At 35.6% G+C, this 17,132-nt stretch overlaps 2 protein-coding genes across 6 annotated transcripts in view; one reads left to right on the top strand and one right to left on the bottom strand.

The window, feature by feature from the left end:
- NDC80 (NDC80 kinetochore complex component) overlaps positions 1-8,329 on the bottom strand; it is a 59,727-nt gene extending 51,398 nt beyond the window's left edge. Inside the window, exons 1-6 of one of the 4 annotated variants that reach the window (XM_077778134.1) lie at positions 8,235-8,329; positions 6,600-6,709; positions 4,967-5,044; positions 2,378-2,501; positions 2,127-2,299; positions 1,331-1,433 (exon numbers count right to left, since the gene is read on the bottom strand). In XM_077778134.1, the coding sequence (XP_077634260.1) occupies positions 1,331-1,433; positions 2,127-2,299; positions 2,378-2,501; positions 4,967-5,044; positions 6,600-6,700 (579 nt within the window). In that variant the 5' untranslated portion in view covers positions 6,701-6,709; positions 8,235-8,329. Of the gene's footprint in view, positions 1-1,330; positions 1,434-2,122; positions 2,300-2,377; positions 2,502-4,966; positions 5,045-6,599; positions 6,710-8,234 lie in introns of all 4 variants that reach the window. The other 3 variants (XM_077778135.1, XM_077778136.1, XM_077778137.1) reach the window with 3 other exon arrangements.
- Positions 8,330-10,310: 1,981 nt separating this feature from the next.
- METTL4 (methyltransferase 4, N6-adenosine) overlaps positions 10,311-17,132 on the top strand; it is a 42,401-nt gene continuing 35,579 nt past the window's right edge. For both annotated transcript variants that reach the window (XM_077778171.1, XM_077778172.1), the window contains exons 1-2: positions 10,311-10,674; positions 12,561-12,623. In XM_077778171.1, the coding sequence (XP_077634297.1) occupies positions 10,336-10,674; positions 12,561-12,623 (402 nt within the window). In that variant the 5' untranslated portion in view covers positions 10,311-10,335. The remainder of the gene's footprint in view (positions 10,675-12,560; positions 12,624-17,132) is intronic.

The raw sequence follows: 17,132 nt of genomic DNA on the forward strand, positions 1-17,132 counted from the left end.
TGCACAAATGTTACATATAAACTTCAATAAAATGTGAGTTGTATTAATAGGCTATAGTATTGGATTTCTACTCCTATATTGACAATGGTGGTGCTGAAAGTACTGAGATGTCTTCTGGGTCAAAACCCATCCATATAGTGCCTGCCTATATTTTGTTAAAGGATTACCGATAGCCGAGAATGCCAGGAGGACGGTATTAGTTTTAAGGATTCCAAGCACTAAGAAGGACAGGAAATTCAGAAACTGCAAAAGGAAGAGACTGAATTCGACTAGATAAAAACTTATATTTCTCAACAGTCAAAATACAGCAAATAAATCAAAAGGAAAAAAGGGAAATAATATTTGCACCATATCCACAAGAGTTGATTTCCTCAATTTGACTGTTTTTGATGTACAAAATGGTGCTCCTACAAATCAATAAAACAGAAAAATGGCAAAAGATACAAATAGGCAGTTGTAATAAATGTGAAAAATGTTCAAATTGAAAACAAAACTTGCAAATATGAAAAGATGGTGTTTTTGCTTGTCATGTGTTCATTAAAAATACTGATAAGCTCATATATAAGCAGCTTAATATATAAAAGTTCAAATTAATAGCAGAAGCAAAAAAATGAAATATAAAATAGGCCAAAAAGGCACATACAAGAAACATCAATGAGAAACCATACAAAAACTAACTGCATTAGTAATATATATATTAAACAAGCTTTTTTTTCACCTCTCAAATGGTAAAGATTTTAAAAACAATGATGTGGACAGTGTGGGAAAATGCATATGCTCACACACTGTTGCTCAACAATGAACTTTTAACTGGTGCAAGTATTCTGAAGGGAAATTTGCCAATATATATCAAAAGTTAAAAAAAGAAACACATAAGTGTGCAGAAAAATCCATCTTTAAAACTACAGCCCAATGAAAATTTTAAATTGTTGTCTCTAAGTTGTGGGGATTATGCACACATCACTTTTGGTGTATGTTTTCCTGTATTTTCCAAAATTTTTTTTTGCAGTGAATATGGATTTCAATTAAAAAAAAAAAGAAAAACCAAATTATGTATATAATGGGGGAAATAATTTCCTACTAACTTTTTTTAAAAAGCTTTAAAACCTTGTGAAAACAATCTTCTTGCCAATGTGGTACTTCTTTCCTCTTACCTCTGGAAGCATTTATTAACAGTTTGAAGAATTTAAAATCAAATGTGCTTTGAAAAATGAAAACTGATGCAGACTGTGAGATAACGGCAAAAGAAAGACTAAAAGAGAAATAAGATCACTTTGAGAGAAAAAAAAATTCTCCCAACATATATATTTTAAAATGAGAAATCAAATACCTTGATGCAGTCTATTAGCCAAACCAAGGCTGCCACAATGTGAGGCCATGTATGAGGGGCCCCAACTGTATACATGGAGCTTTTGGATAATGCAAAAGGATACCTATGAAAAATTAGGGGAAAAAAAAATAAGCTAACACTGTTAATTTTGTGAAAATAAGGGCTAAATTAAGCAAGAAGTTACATTAGAAAAATTCCACACATATACCAACAGTCTTGACTTGTTTAGAAATAACATATTTATTAAGATTTTGTCCTTGGTTATCTTACTCTCAAATGATTTTGTGTACTTTGTGTTTTTTTCTCTGCAGATTACTTTGTACATATATCCCTAACACTGTAGAACTTGATTTATAATCAGTATATTGAACTTCTAAAAGATTGTTCCCTCAAATTCAATGTATTCCAATGAGTGTACTCCTCATCCTCAGATTCATTCCTCCCTCTGTTTACTCTACACAGCCCTTCTGTACTTTATCCCATTTCATTTTCTCAGGCCTTCAATCCTATCTTTTTTGCCTCTATAAAATCTGTGGTATCCAGCCCATTCTATTTATTTTTCACTTTAGTAGTGGGAAGGCCTTATGATCTATCATATCATCTTCTATAATTCAGTAATGATTTATACTGAATGATTTTTCTTGCCTTTCAAATTTATCCTTAGATATGTTGCCCACATTGACCATCTTAAAAGATATGATTTCTCTAACTCAAAACCTTCACAAATCATTTGAGTTTGATTCTTCTCTGTGTTCCAACAATCTCTTTAGGCTATTAAGAAATAGAACATACAAACCCAAGATCTTTAAAGATTCTTGGAACCTCTTCTTCAAACTTTGTGTCAGGAAGTTCATATGAAGGGCACAGGAAGCCATAAAGAAAAGTGAAGATCTTTAGGAAATCTTTAACAGAAGGAGCTTGCAGAGATTTCATGGACACACTATATGCATATCCATTTTCTGTAAGAAACTACAATAATTTTTATGAAACATCAAACATTTGATAATACAAAAACTAGTGGAAAATACTTAAGAGAACACTAAATACCTCACAGAGTTGTCGAATACACTGCTGAATGAACGCTTTGTCATTAAGTGGTCTTGGGTCCTTGATTTTTTCAGAACTGGAAAATATGCCAAATTGACTATTCCGGGATCCATGTCCACTTGTTCTGGAAACATAAATAGTCAATCAAAACTATTTCCTTCTGTGGTCAAGTCTAAATTATTTCAAGGTGATTTCGTATTTTAATATCAGCATCAAACATTAAAGTACATTTCTTTTCTCCTATTCAAAGCAAAGAAAAAGAGCAAACTGTTAAGTATAAAATGAGGTGGGAAGAAAAATGCACTTGTGGTGCTTTGCATTATTAGCACGTATATTATCATCTAAACTTTGAGTCTACTAGGTCTACTGTACCAACCATTCTCTAAGTCTATTCAATAACCTAAGTCCTTTTGCTATCCTCTTTAGCTTTTCATCATTGCTCCTTCACTCCCAATCCCTTCATATGCCATCATTTCTTGTGAGAAAATTGCTTTCGAGATGTTAAAATAGGTTGTGCATGCTTTTTCTCCTGAATATTTTGTGTCATGCAATATTATGTATCTGGTTTTTATTTACCATAAATCTACACAGTTCTACTTTTTAGTTATTAATGGATACAACATATGTGCTCCATTCCAAGCCCTTTCCTCCCAAAGAAACCTTTGTTTATATCTTTATAATGGCTCCTTTTGCCTAACTTTGTTACCCAGTTTAGCTAACAACTGTAGTTTATTAAATATCCTTAGAATAAATCTTTTCCTTATTGAACTAATGCCACAAAACTGAGTTGCATTGAACACTGCTATAACACCTGAACTCTGTTCATCAGAGCTCTATTTCTCCCTGCAAGTTTGCTTGCTGCTTTCAAGTTCTATTCTGCCAAGGCTCTAAAAGTTCTTTACCTTGGAACCAAATTAATTAGCTATTTTTCTCCCGACAATTTGCTAATTTGAAAACCACTTTTTTACCTACATTACTTAATCTTAAAAAAAATTTTTTTAACACTTATTCATTTTTGAGAGACAGAGAAAGACAGAGTGTGAGTGGGGGAGGGGTAGAGAGAGAGAGGGAGACACAGAATCAGAAAGAGGCTTCAGGCTCTGAGCTGTCAGCACAGAGCCTGACGCAGGGATAGGTCTCATGAACCGAACCACGAGATCATAACCTGAGCTGAAGTTGGACGCTTAACCAACTGAGCCACCCAGATGTCCCTGCTATTACTTAATCTTTAGGTTTTTAAAAAATTTTTCTTAATGTTTTATTTATTTGAGAGAGAGAGAGACAGCATGAGCAGGGGAGGGTAAGAGAGAGGGAGACACAGATCCGAAACAGGTTCTGAGCCAGCTGTCAGCACAGAGCCTGATGCTGGGCTTGAACTCATGAACTATGAGATCATGACCTGAGCCGAAGTCGGATGCTTAACTGACCTAGCCACCCAGGTGCCCCTAATTTCTTTTTTAAACCATAAAAGGAATACATATATAGATTTGGCTCTTGTTCTCTCTCTCTCTTTTAAAGTAGGTTCCATGCCCAGTGAGGAACCCAACACAGGGCTCAAATTCATGACCCTGAGATCAAGATCTGAGATGAGATCAAGAGTTCAAGATGCTTAACAGACTGAGCCACCTCGGTGCTGCAGACTCAGCTTTTATTTTACAGAAAACAGCACCCTTAGATATATATTTTTTTTTAATTATAAGAGAATTCCTCAACCAATCAAAATACCGTATCATTCCATTTATAGCTCAAGAACATAGCAGCTAGAAGCAGAGTTGTGGTTTCAAATTCTGTCTCTATTGCTAGTTCTATGACCTTAAGTAAATAAGTTCTCTCTTCTTTGATTTCTTTATCTATAACAATATCTATTCATAGGGCAGATCTGAGGATTAAAAGAGTTAACATAGATAAAGCATTTAAAACAACATCTGGCTTATAAAAATGCTCAGTAAATGTTAGATTTTATAATTATCATCATTATCTCTGAAGTTCACCACCAAGAGAAAAGTTATGTTACAAAAATGCCTTAAGGGACACCTGGGCAGCTCAGCTGGTTAAGTGTCTTGATTTCAGGTCAGGTCTCCTGACTGCAGTTCAGGTTATGATCTCATGGTTCGTTAGTTTGAGTCCTGCCTAAGGCTCTGTGCTAACAGCACAAGCCTGCTTGGGGTTCTCTCTCTCTCTCTCTCTCTCTCTCTGTTCCTTTTCCTACCGATGGGCACATGCTTTCTCCTTCTCTCTGTAAATAAACTTCTCATAAGGCAACAAACATTTCACCTCTAAAGAGCCTTAATATTTAAGAATATAAAAAAAGTCAGGAACTAAAACGTCGAACTAGATGATGGTTCCTCTTAATTTTAAAATACTACGATTCCATACTATTTGAAAGCTAGATATAGGATTTTCAATCAACTATTCACTTGTAATATGGAAAGTGGTCTGAATGTGCTGATATATTTCTTAGCACTATCTAAAGCATTTAACCATTTAAAGCAGAAGAAAGCTAGCTTATAATTTTCTTTTGTAAGGGACAATGTCATTTAATTTTTTGAGAACCCTTCATCAGAAGTAATAAAAAAAAAAAAACATTACCTTTTACCAAACAAAGAGACTTTTCTTTCAGATGTGGGTTTGTTTATACTCAACTTTCCAAAGCCTGGTTTCTCTTTGCTTTAACAAAATGAAAAAACAACAACAACAACAACAAACTTTAAAATATAAATATAAAAAATATTAGTTTAAGAAATTTTTGGAAATACATTGGAACTAACACCTTTTCCCCATTACCTATAAAAATAATTCAGAATCATGAAAATTTTTAGTAGCAATTATAGCTGTTATAAATAGGATAGGCTAACCTAAGAACATGTATAAGCAATAATACTAAAATGTTAAGAAGAAAGCAGAAAAAAACATATCTACATCCTAATTTCAATTACCTTAAAGTATGTACATTTACAAGCAACAAAGGAAAAAAACTTGAAAATGAGTATCTTCAGTTAGAGGATGATAGCTACATTTAACAATTTTCTTTCAAGGCCTACTCTATAAGGTTGCAGCTACACTTAGAAACATATATTATTTAAATGACAGACTTAAAAACATTGACTATGGCAGCCTTTTGACTTCCAATACAATTTGAAGCATAAATTTAATCTTTCAGTGTATGTAATATGTAATAGTACAACAAATTTTTGATTCAGAAGGAAATGATACAAATATTTCAAATTTCTACCAGTAGCAGGTGCTTATACTATGTAAATCTAAGTAAACTAAGCACAGTTAGCAAGTAACACGTACCTTGGTATTAGAGAAGGATTGATATAGCTCTATAGTGGCTTTCAAATAGTCTTCTCTTAATTAGAAAAAACTCAGAGAAAAACTGGTTTATGATAGTATAATTATGCACCCTTTTTTTCCAGTGAATACTGAGAAAACAGTTTGGAGAAGTGGTTCTGTAGGTTATTCTAAACTGCAGCTTATCATTAAACAAATAAATAATAACTGATTAAGAATTTTGCCAGTTGGGCCATGTGTAGCAACATGGATGGACCTTGAGGGTGTTATGCTTAGCGAAATAAGTCAGGCAGAGGACAAATATCACGTTTGCATGTATAGAAGGATTAGGAGGAACTTAACTGAGGACCATGGGGGAGAAAAAGGGGGGAAATGGTGGGGGAAAGGGAGAGAGGCAAACCATGAGAGACTCTTGAATGCTGAGAAACAAACTGAGGACTCATGGGTGTGGGGGGGAGGAGGGAGATGGGCATGGAGAAGGGCATTTGTGGGGATGAGCACTGGGTGTTATATGGAAACCAATTTATTTGACAATAAACTATCTGTAAAAAATAAATAAATAAATAAATAAATAAACAACTAAAAAAAAAAAAAAGAATTTTGCCAGTTGGATATACTTTAGTGAATTGAAAGTTGAGTCCACTCACCTAAGCAGGCCTAGAATAAAGGAGGAAAATAAGAAAGAGTGCACAAAGGGAATTAACAGTCTTTTTTAGAGTTTGCCTGACAAAGGGTATAGCTTTGGACATTTAAGAACAAATTAGATAAAACACACGTAATAACATGCCAATTTTTACCCTTCATTAACCCAAAATTAGGTACCACCATGAACAAACAAGATTCATCAGAATGTCTCTCTTAATACATTTTTGTATTAGCCATCTTTACAGATTTCTTTGTCCAAGTTGGTAAGGCATGAGGTACTTACGTTTGAGGGGTATGGAGGCTTTGTTTATTGAAATCCTGAGACCTTAACTCCTGCATAGAGAGGCGGCCAGCACCACCGGTGGAAACTGAACTGCGCTTCATGTTTGCTACCTGCATTCATGAATTCAGTATTAAAAAATCTTTTCAGAGAGATGGTACATTAAGCACCAACTGTTATCTTCAGCCTCAAACAAAAAGCAGCCAGGTTCCATTGTTTCTTCAAGATAATCTTTGCCTGGGCCCTCATGTTCGTGTAAGGAGAAGTCTTAATTTGCAGGGAAATCTACATAACATCATTTAAAAATATACAACACACACGAATATTTACTTACTGCCTACCACATATATCGGGAGTGTCCAAGGCAACTGAAAGGATACACTAATAAATAAGGTATAATTCCTGCTTTTGCAAGGGTAGCTATGGTAGTTAAAGCCCTGAATCCTAACCCGGACCACATTACTGCTGTTGGCTATACCTGTTTCACTGGGAAAAAGTCAGAGGCAACCTGACAAGAACTACCTCAAGATGTTTCCTTTTCTTTGGGCTTAGAGACTAAAGCCCAACTTTAGTTTTCCTAACTTCCATCTCTCTTGTTCTGTCCTTAACCCACTGTTTCCCATTTATATTCAATTACTGTCCCTCTTACTTCCATTTCTCTTCTAACAAAGATTAATTATCTGGTCCACAAATTGGTCTAATGATTCTCATTTTTGAGAATATTAACACTTCGTTTCCTTCATATCTACGGAAACTCTTGCCCCCTAGGACACTCATGATTGATAAAACTTTTGATCCTTTCTCATCTCTGTGTGGAATTAGACACTATACACTTAAGATTTCTCAGGAACCCAGGTCCTGTTCTGGGTTCCAGGGAAGTGGACATTTGTGGTTATCTTTTCTTTTTTCTAGGCTGTCCTTTGACTTTTAAACATTTTCCCCGGGGCCCGGGGTGGCTCAGTCCGTTAAATGTCCGACTTCAGCTCAGGTAGGTAGGTCATGATCTCACAGTTAGTGAGTTTGAGCCCGGCATGGGGCTCTGTGCTGATAGCTCCGAGCCTGGAGTTTGCTCCAGATTTTGTGTCTCCCTCTCTCTCTCTCTGCTCCTCCCCTGCTCGTGCTCTCTCAAAAATAAACAAACATTTAAAAAAATATTTTAAACTGATTACACTTACCATCTTCGTTAGGCCACCCATTTCTCCTCCTTTATACATTTCTGCTATCCACTCAACTTTCCCACTCACCTATATGTACACTCCAAATCTCTACTTAAAATAATTCAAGATTAAGAGTTCCTTACACGCCCACTAGGAGTATCTCAAACCCAACATCTCAAACGGTTAATCTTGTTCTTCCACTCCATGCTCCTATCAACTCTTTCCCTTTCCTCCAGCTTCTCTTCTCCCCACTAGTGTGCCCCTAGGGCCTCCTCTTCTCCCTTGGTAAATCACTGACAGTAGAAATTTATTGGATTCCGAGAAACTGGCGCCTCGCACAGACTCGGCCCCGAGGCCTCTCACAACAGTAGACACTAAGACGTTGCCCCTCGGGGCCTCTCAATCTAAGTGGTTGGCGCCATCACTTTCTCTCTTCAGAACAGCTCTGCTGGCACGAAATTAACCCAAAGTCATTACTTACCTTTCTTCCAGTTTCGTGACACGACCCAGGGACAGAATTTCTGTAACCTGTACAACTATCTGAAGGACAGGACACCAGCCGCCAAAACAGCAACTCTTCCTTCCACCCGCCAGCGCGGTTCGAATTTTAAAATCTCCGCCGGCGCTTACGTCAACACGTACGCCGCGCGGCTGCGCAACTCTAAGGCGCCGCTCCCAGTCGGTGGAAGTCAGCGTGTTGGTCGCGTCCCACCGCCTCATTCATCCCACTGGTGTTTCTGGTCAGTGCAAACGTCTGCTCCAAAGTCTGGTCCAATTTCTAAAGTTAGCGCTGAAGTTGTGGGCGCTCTGCTTCGCTAAGTAGCGGGCAGAACGCTCCAATTCACCCTGAGACGCTTTTTCCGTACAGCAAGATGGCCGCGCCCATTGGCTCGTAGAAAAGGAGAAATTTTTTTGCTGTGCAAGTGGCATCTTTCATGACCACTCTTTAGAGGGGGTGCTGTTTTCGTAATGCAAGTCTGGGAGGCGTCGTGCAATTTTCTGACCGGAAGCGGTGACATAGGACATAGTAATGCTGAGGTGGGGTGTAATCGGCTTCCGAACCCTGGTGGTCACCTCTAAGGTTCGGGTTCGCAGTCTACTCGCTAGTGTTTCATGGTCTTCTAGCCGTGGCCAGCGAGTGAAACTAGGAAGAACCCACCGGGCTGGGGGTGGGGTCGGCGTAGGGTGAGGTTGGGTGTGAAGCAGAGAGGCAGGTGAGAGGGCGTTTAAACACAGTAGTTTACTTTGCTAAAATAGGACTTCCCTGCTTCCCTGAGTTTGACTCAGAGACGAGTATTGCCCAGTACCTGGGGAATGGTGGGGGTGGGAGGAAACCTTTGAGCCAAAGTCTAGATACCTGATTCTTGGAGCAATTGTGCGGTCAACTCGAATTATAATTTTGGGCACGTCGCCTTTTATGAGTTTCAGTCTTCTCGACTAAATTTTAGGCTCTCACTAGATATTACGTTAGTGGTGACTCTGAAGGGAGGGCGAATACAAGCATTACCATCACTAGTAGCATTTGTTTGAACAGTTGCGATGTGTGTCAGGCACTGCACAGCACTTCATGTAGATTATGTCATTTAATTCTCTAAACTGCCATCTGAGATGTCATGAAAAATGATGAAATTGGGGCTCAGTGAGATCAAATAACTTGCCCATGGCCATACTGCTAATACTACATGGAGTTAGAAGGTTGGATCTAAGTGCTAGATTACTAACTGTGCTCTTAGCCACTTATGTATATCTTATTCTGTACCTTTCTTAAATTCTCCCTTACACTGGATTTAATAAGGAATGTCGAGAACTTTACCATCTTTTATAGAAAGATAAGGGAGTTTTGAAAAACCTGGTTGCTGGAAGAGGACTGCTCAGAACCAGTTACCTTAACCAGAGTCTTGCAAATTTGCTAGGGTTTGGTACTTTTGATATCTGTTAAAATTGTGCTCTGCCTAGACCAGTCTTTCATTTTACCCTTTTTGCACTCTGTTGGTAGCAGTGGCTAAGCAGGGTAGTATTACCGGAGAATGGGCTGACTTATGGCAAATGTGCTTTGAAAAAACAAGGGCTGATCAGCTAATAACTCCTCTTGAAATTCTGTGACCTCTCCAGGTTTATTTCATTAGAAAGTGTGGTTTCACATAGGTATTGTATTCTTTACTTTGACAGGACACTATCTTGAATGACTTCCTGACTTGGAGGATGTGAACCTAGTGGCTAGATTCAAGGACCAAACAGAAGGTTGTGTGGAGGGCCCAGGAAGATAAGAGAATTCAATTGGGATTCCAGAAATAAGATCAAGTTTTAACTCTCTTTTGCTAAATTGGCTGAAAATTTTGAATTAACCCTGAAATTAAAGTTGATATTAAAACATTACGTTTTTCCGTAAAGTCGTATCATGAATGTCAAATCCTTTTTTGTGTATATGTCAATTTTCTATTCTTACACATGAAATCTGGGTATATGAAGTATATTTTTATTGAAATGTAGGACATTTAAGAACTTAATCTCGAAAGTTGGGTTTTATGTCTAGACCCTAATTTCCAGAGTTGTTTTTTTTCTTTCTTTTTTAAAAGAAGAATATGTCTGTGGTGCATCATCTGTCACCAGGATGGTTACTAGATCATCTTTCTTTCATTAACAACATAAACTATCAACTTCACCAGCATCGTGAGCCTTGTTTGATCTCTTTTCGAACCTCTTCTACATTTATTGCTTTTGACTCTACCTCTAAGCCAGATGATGATGACAGAGGAAATAGTGAAATCTTCATACAGAAATATGTTTTTCGATCTGAGCTGTTTAATGTCACCAAACCTTATATAACTCCAGCTGTTCACAAAGAATGCCAACAAAGGAATGAAAAGGAGGATCCAATGAGTGGTGTTAAAGAAGGAAACTTCAATTCTATTATTGGCAAGGTAGAAAGTTTTAATACATTTTTATTTTTCTACAGAACACGAAAAAGTTTATTCCAATATCTCAAATATCTTGTAATTTACTAAGTCTAAACAATCAATAAAGCATAGGAAGGTTTTAGTATATCCAGTGTAATTTTGAACTCGTTCCTAATGTTCTGCCATTGTTAGAAGACCGAATTTGCATATTTCAAAAGTAAGCAATGTTTGCTCAGAAGTGAATGCTCTGTAAATTAAACCAACCAAATTAAACAACAACAAAAGCCTTTCTGTTTAGTCATTTGTATTAATTGCATGTTTTTACACCTGTTTTTTTCAACAACATGCTACTTTCTCTGCAAAATTCTGAAGGAGTATATGGACTTTGGGAGATTTTTAGAGACCTGTCCATTGGGGATAAGCTCATATAATAAAGTTTGGAAGAAGAGTGATATTTTGTAAGATTTATAGTAATAAAAGTAGAAAGCTGCCATGGAAAATTGTGTATGTTCTTAAAGTATATGTATTGGTATATACACTGGTGTGGACTTTTGGTGAAGTTTCAAGAATGCCATACAGGATCTAATTAATTATACTTTAATACTTTTTATGTTCTGAAAAGTTCAGAGGTGATTATACAAAGTCCATATCAGTAAATTATCTTAAGATAGGAAAACCATTTATTACTTACAAATATTTGAGATCTTTTCTGTTTTTTTTTCTTTTGGTTGGGATTTTTTTGTGTGCTGTTGTACATACAGGGATGAAACAAGATAAACACAATTCCTGCCCTCATGGATCTTATAATTGAGACCCATAAAAAAAGGTGTTAAATAAGAAAGCATGTTGAGAATTAGAATAAGGAAACTAATAGAGATAATTTATTACATTGTTCTAGGTTCCCGAAGTAAAACTTTTAATATTCTTGTAATTTTTTTCAATCTTTTTGTTTCTTTCAACAAATATTGACCATTTGCTGTGCATCAAGCATAGAATGGAAAACATATAGATAGTGTCTGAGATTTCAGTAGAGTACTATATAGATTATTTATCATTACTGTTACAAATTCAGAAAAATTATAACCAGCATTTTCAGTTTACCAAGTATGGACATCTTTTAATGTGTACACTGTTATGTTGGGTGAATTTCTCATTTCAATACAGAAAAATATAGATACACTTATGTAATGAATTGTCTTGACAAAACTTACCTCATTTCTGATATGCCAGAGCAGATTGTACAATTAGCTTATTTTTAAGCTAATTTATTTATTTATTTAGTCAGCAAACATTTATTATTAGCCTGCTAGGAATTTGCAACCATGTTTTAGCACTGCTGCTCTATTTTGTGCTGTATTACATGTTCTTTTCTATGGAGTTGTTACATATAGAGTTGTTACATATAGAGTGTTAGTATGTTTGATTTGTACCTAGCCCTCAGATCAATTATAAAGAGCTATTGAAAATGCATTGGATTTTGAAGAGATAGTACATGGATAGATCATCTCTTCAGAAATGAAGAGATGGGTGTAACTAAACCACATTAACTGATAGATAACACTTGTAACTTTATACAGTGTCAGCTTTCTTGTGTTCCATGGATGTCTGTGCTTCTTTTTATCATTGGTACTAGTTCTTATTAATAGCAGATAAGGCTGAGGTGACCTTATATCACTTATTAAGCTTATAATAATAATAATAAATAAAAATACAATTTTTTATTTGAGAAAGCTTACTTCCTTAGTCCATACTCTTTGCTCTGATTTTGACCTTAGTAGTCCATTATCACCTCTTAAAGACTGAGATACGTACTATGGAAAATGTGATAAAAAATAAATACTAATATATTTCATATTATCAATGTTGTGATAGATTGCAACATAATTTTCTCCCTGTAATTTACTCCATAGAAGCGTAAAAGATGTGTTGTTTTCAATCAAGGTGAATTGGATGCTATGGAATACCATACAAAGGTAAGGTATAAAGTGTTCATTGATGATATTAGAAGATTAATGTGAAGTTATATAAATGTAATAAATAAATAAAGATATTCTTAAAGAGTAAGCAATTATTTTGATCAAAGTTAGAATTTAATAGTGGAGTGATTTATTGTTACTTTATTTATTTTTTTTAATGTTTTTATTTATTTCTAGGAGAGAAAGAGAGAGAGAGACAGCGTGAGCAGGGGAGGGTCAGAGAGAGAGGGAGTCACAGACTGAAGCAGGCTCCAGGCTCTGAGCTGGCAGTCAGCACAGAGCCTGACGCGGGGCTCGAACCCACGAACCGCGAGATCATGACCTAAGCGAAAGTCAGACGCTTAACCGACTAAGCCACCCAGGCGCCCCTATTGTTACTTTAACAGTAATGAACAGTTCAAATCAGTTTTTATTGAAACTTTATATACTTCTATTAGTTTTACTGTTTAACATAAGTAAACTTCTACTATATTGGTTAAGTTTAGAAATTTGATAAGTTTTAAAGCCTGTTGTCCATAGGTAAAACAATTTATTAAGATAGTTGCAGAAGAAAGCATGAGTAATGTGAAAGATGTATTTTTAGAACATAGCAATAAATGGATCTAATAAAGAAATGAGAGGAAGCAGAGGGTATGCAAGTATTTTAAGCTTTAACTCCCTAAGGAACCCTTTGACTGAAATAGAAAAATTGGGGTTGGAATTTGGCTCAGGAGGGATGATAATAACTGCAGTCTTGGACATGTTATATTAATATGATAGGACATAAAATATTTTTTAATCTCTTTTTTGTAGGAGAATATACATAACAAAATTTGCCAACTTAACTATATTTTAGATGTATAATTCAGTGGTATTAAGTACACTCACAATATTGTGCCCTAATCACCACCATCCATCTCCAGTACTTTTTCATCATCCCAAATAGAATCTACACTGGTTAAATAACTCCCCAGTTTCCTTTTCCATAGCCCCTGGCAACCTCTATTCTAACTTCTTTATTTTGAATTTGCCTATTATAGGTATATAAGTGGAACCATATATTTATCTTTTTGTATCTGATATATTTCACTTAACATAATGTCCTCAAGATCCATACCTGTGTCAGAATTTCATTCCTTTCTTAAGTTTGAATAGTATTGAATTAGTCTTTAACTGATAACATTTAGGTATATCATACACATGCCATTTTCCACACACATATGTATATCTGCAGGATACATTTCAAGAAATTAATTTTCTGGGACAGAGGTTTGAACTTTTTGGTAGATATTGTCCAATTGCTACTTTGGAGATTTTATCATCTTATTAGCAAACCAGAAGTGTATAATTCTGCCTATTTTTCCACATCCTTACCATTATAGTATGTGATGTATTGTTTTTGAAATTTGCTAATCTGATAGATTAAAAATAATACTTCAGTATACTTTTAATTTGCATTCTCCTATTAGGAGTGTAGTTAAGCATCTCACATATGTTTAAAAACCATTTGTATTTTTTTTAATGTGAACTGTTTCTTTTGTATATTAAAAAAATTGTGTCCTTAATTTATAGGCTCTCTTTATATGTTAGGGAAATTAATTCTTTGTCTATGATATAAATTGCAAAGATATTTTTACCAGTTTGTCATTTTAATTTAATTATCTTTTTTTTTTTTTTTACCACATACACAGTATTGTATTTTTATTTAGTTGAATTTATTTTTTTTCTTTTATGACTTCTGGATTTTTGAATCATAGTTGAAAAGGTATTTCTTCTTCAAACCTTTAAAAGAATTTTCCCATGTTTTCTTCTAGAATACTAATGATTTCATTTCACATTTGTAACTTTGATTCATTTAGATTTCATTGTGGTATAAAGCATGGGTTATGGATCCAACTTTGTTTTTTCTGAGGATGGCCCATTATCTGTTGAGTTTTTTCTCTGCTGTTTTGAGATGCTACATATACTAACTTCTCATATGTATTTTTTTTTAATTTGTTATTTCTAGGAGAGAGAAAGAGAGAGACAGTGTGAGCAGGGGAGGGTCAGAGAGAGAGGGAGTCACAGACTGAAACAGGCTCCAGGCTCTGAGCTGGCAGTCAGCACAGAGCCCGACGCGGGGCTCGAACCCACGAACCGCGAGATCATGACCTAAGCGAAAGTCGGACGCTTAACCGACTAAGCCACCCAGGCACCCCTTCTCATATGTATTTGAGTTTATATCTGCACTTTATATCTTACTTAGTCTATTTTCCAATCTCTTTTCAGGTTTTGTAATATGAATATCTTTTAATATTTAAACAAAATTTTTATCTTTATTTTTTGAGAATGAGAGAGAGAGAGAGATAGACAGAGAGTGAGGGGAGGGAGGGTCGGAGGGAGAGGGAGACACAGAATCTGAAGCAGGCTCCAGGCTCTGGGCTGTCAGCCCAGAGCTGGATGCAGGGCTCAAGCTCACGGACCGCAAGATCATGACCTGAGCCAAAGTTGAACACGCAACCTATTGAGCCATCCAGGCACCCCTGTTTTAATATTTGATATGCTCACCTCTCCCCACTCCCCCGTCTTTATTATTTTTCTTTTACATAGTTTTTCTATTTTGTTTCTTTATTTTTCCATATGAATTTTACAGCATTTCTTTCTTTCTTTTTTTTTAATGTTTATTTATATTTGAGAGGGGGAGAGTGTGAATGGCAGAGAAAAAGGGAGACACAGAATCCAAAGCAGGCACAGAGCTTGATGTAGGGGCTCAGACTCAGACTGTGAGATCATGACCTGACCTGAAGTCAGAAGCTCAACAGACTGAGCCACCCAGGTGCCTCTCTGTATCAATTTTAGGATCACTTTTAACTTGGTTAGAAAAAGAAGCAAGTGGAATTTTTATGGCATCAAATTAAATTTAAAATTTTAAGTTAGGGCATACTTATGTCTTTAAGATATTGATGATTCTGCTCCCAAAGATGAATATGTCTTTCCATTTATTTCAGTTTCTGCTGTCATTCTATAAGATTTTCTTTATAAAAGTCTTGCCAATTTCTTAAGTTGCTGTATTTTTTTCTTTTAATCTTTTTTGTTTTCCAGATAATACTTAAAACTCCTAAAAGATAGTAATACTTTTACTTACAGCTTTCCAATTATTGTATCTCTAATTAATTTGTCTTCTGTAATTCTACAGGCTGGAATATTACATATACTATTAAATCATATTTAATAGAGTATTTATCCTTGTCTTGTTTCTGATAGGGTGGGGATGATTTCCTCACTAAGTATAATACTGGCTTTTGGGGTGAGCTGCAAATGGCATGTTAAGGACATTTTCATCTCTTCTTATTTATTGTTATTATCAAACATACTTATTGAATTTTATGAAATGTTTTTTTAGGCATCCATGGAGATTGAATAGCTGATTTTTCCCCTAATATTTTCCTTTGATTTTTTTTCCTCATCTGTAACCATCCTTGCATTTGTAGTGTGTATTCCAAGTGACCATGATGTATTATTTTTCAAATGTTCTGTTAAATTTTATTTGCTAACATTGTAGTTGAGATAATGATAAGTGAGATTAATCTGATAATTTTTTTTGTTTATACATAATTATATACACATAGTTATTATACACCAATATTGGAAGTTGAAAATTTTCCTTTTTTCCCCCTCCCCAAATCTCTGGTGCAATCTTTTTTTAAAAAGTTTTTAATAGGTGGGTGTCAGGGTGGCTCAGTTGGTTAAGCGCCGACTTCAGCTCAGGTCACGATCTCATGGTTTGTGGGTTCAAGCCCTGCACTGGGCTCTGTGCATGGAGCCTGGAGCCTGCTTCAGATTCTATGTCTCCCTCTCTCTCTGGCCCTCCCCCACTCATGCTTTGTGTCTCTCTCAAAAATAAATAAACATCAAAAAAAATTTAAAGGTTTGGTAGAACTCTTCTTTGCAACTATTTCAGGATGTTGTCTTTTCTGGAGATACTGCTTTTGACAACTTTACCTTTTTCTTCTTTGGAAATAAGTTTTAGATTTAAAAAAAAATCTGTTTTCTTTTGTACTCAGTCTTGTAAAGCGTGTTATCTTAAAACATTATCCATTTCATTAAGTTTTTAAAATTTATGCATAGTCTCTGTATTTATTTCACCTTCATCATTCATGTTGTATGTTTATTCTCTTAATAGATTAGCTAATAGCTTACCTAATTTATTAGTTGTTTCTGAAATTTATCATTTTTATTTTCTAACTTCTGCTTTAGTCTCTATTAATTTAATCCTTCCATTAATTTTTTTCTGGCTTTTTGAGTTGTCTTAATTCATATTTTTACTTTTTTTATAGAAGTATTCGGCATTACACATTCTTTGGGTACTGAAACATTTCATATTCTTCTTAAAAAATTTTTTTTAAATGTTTATTTATTTTGAGAGAGAGAGAACCCGAACATGAACAGTGGAGGGGCAGAGAGAGAGGGAGACACAGAATCTGAAGCAGGCTCTAGGCTCTGAGCCGTCAGCACAGGGTCTGATGCAGGGCTCCAGCCCACGAACTG

The sequence above is a fragment of the Crocuta crocuta genome, unplaced genomic scaffold (assembly GCF_008692635.1).
Source record: "Crocuta crocuta isolate KB4526 unplaced genomic scaffold, BGI_CrCroc_1.0 scaffold26, whole genome shotgun sequence".
Classification (NCBI taxonomy): domain Eukaryota; kingdom Metazoa; phylum Chordata; class Mammalia; order Carnivora; family Hyaenidae; genus Crocuta; species Crocuta crocuta.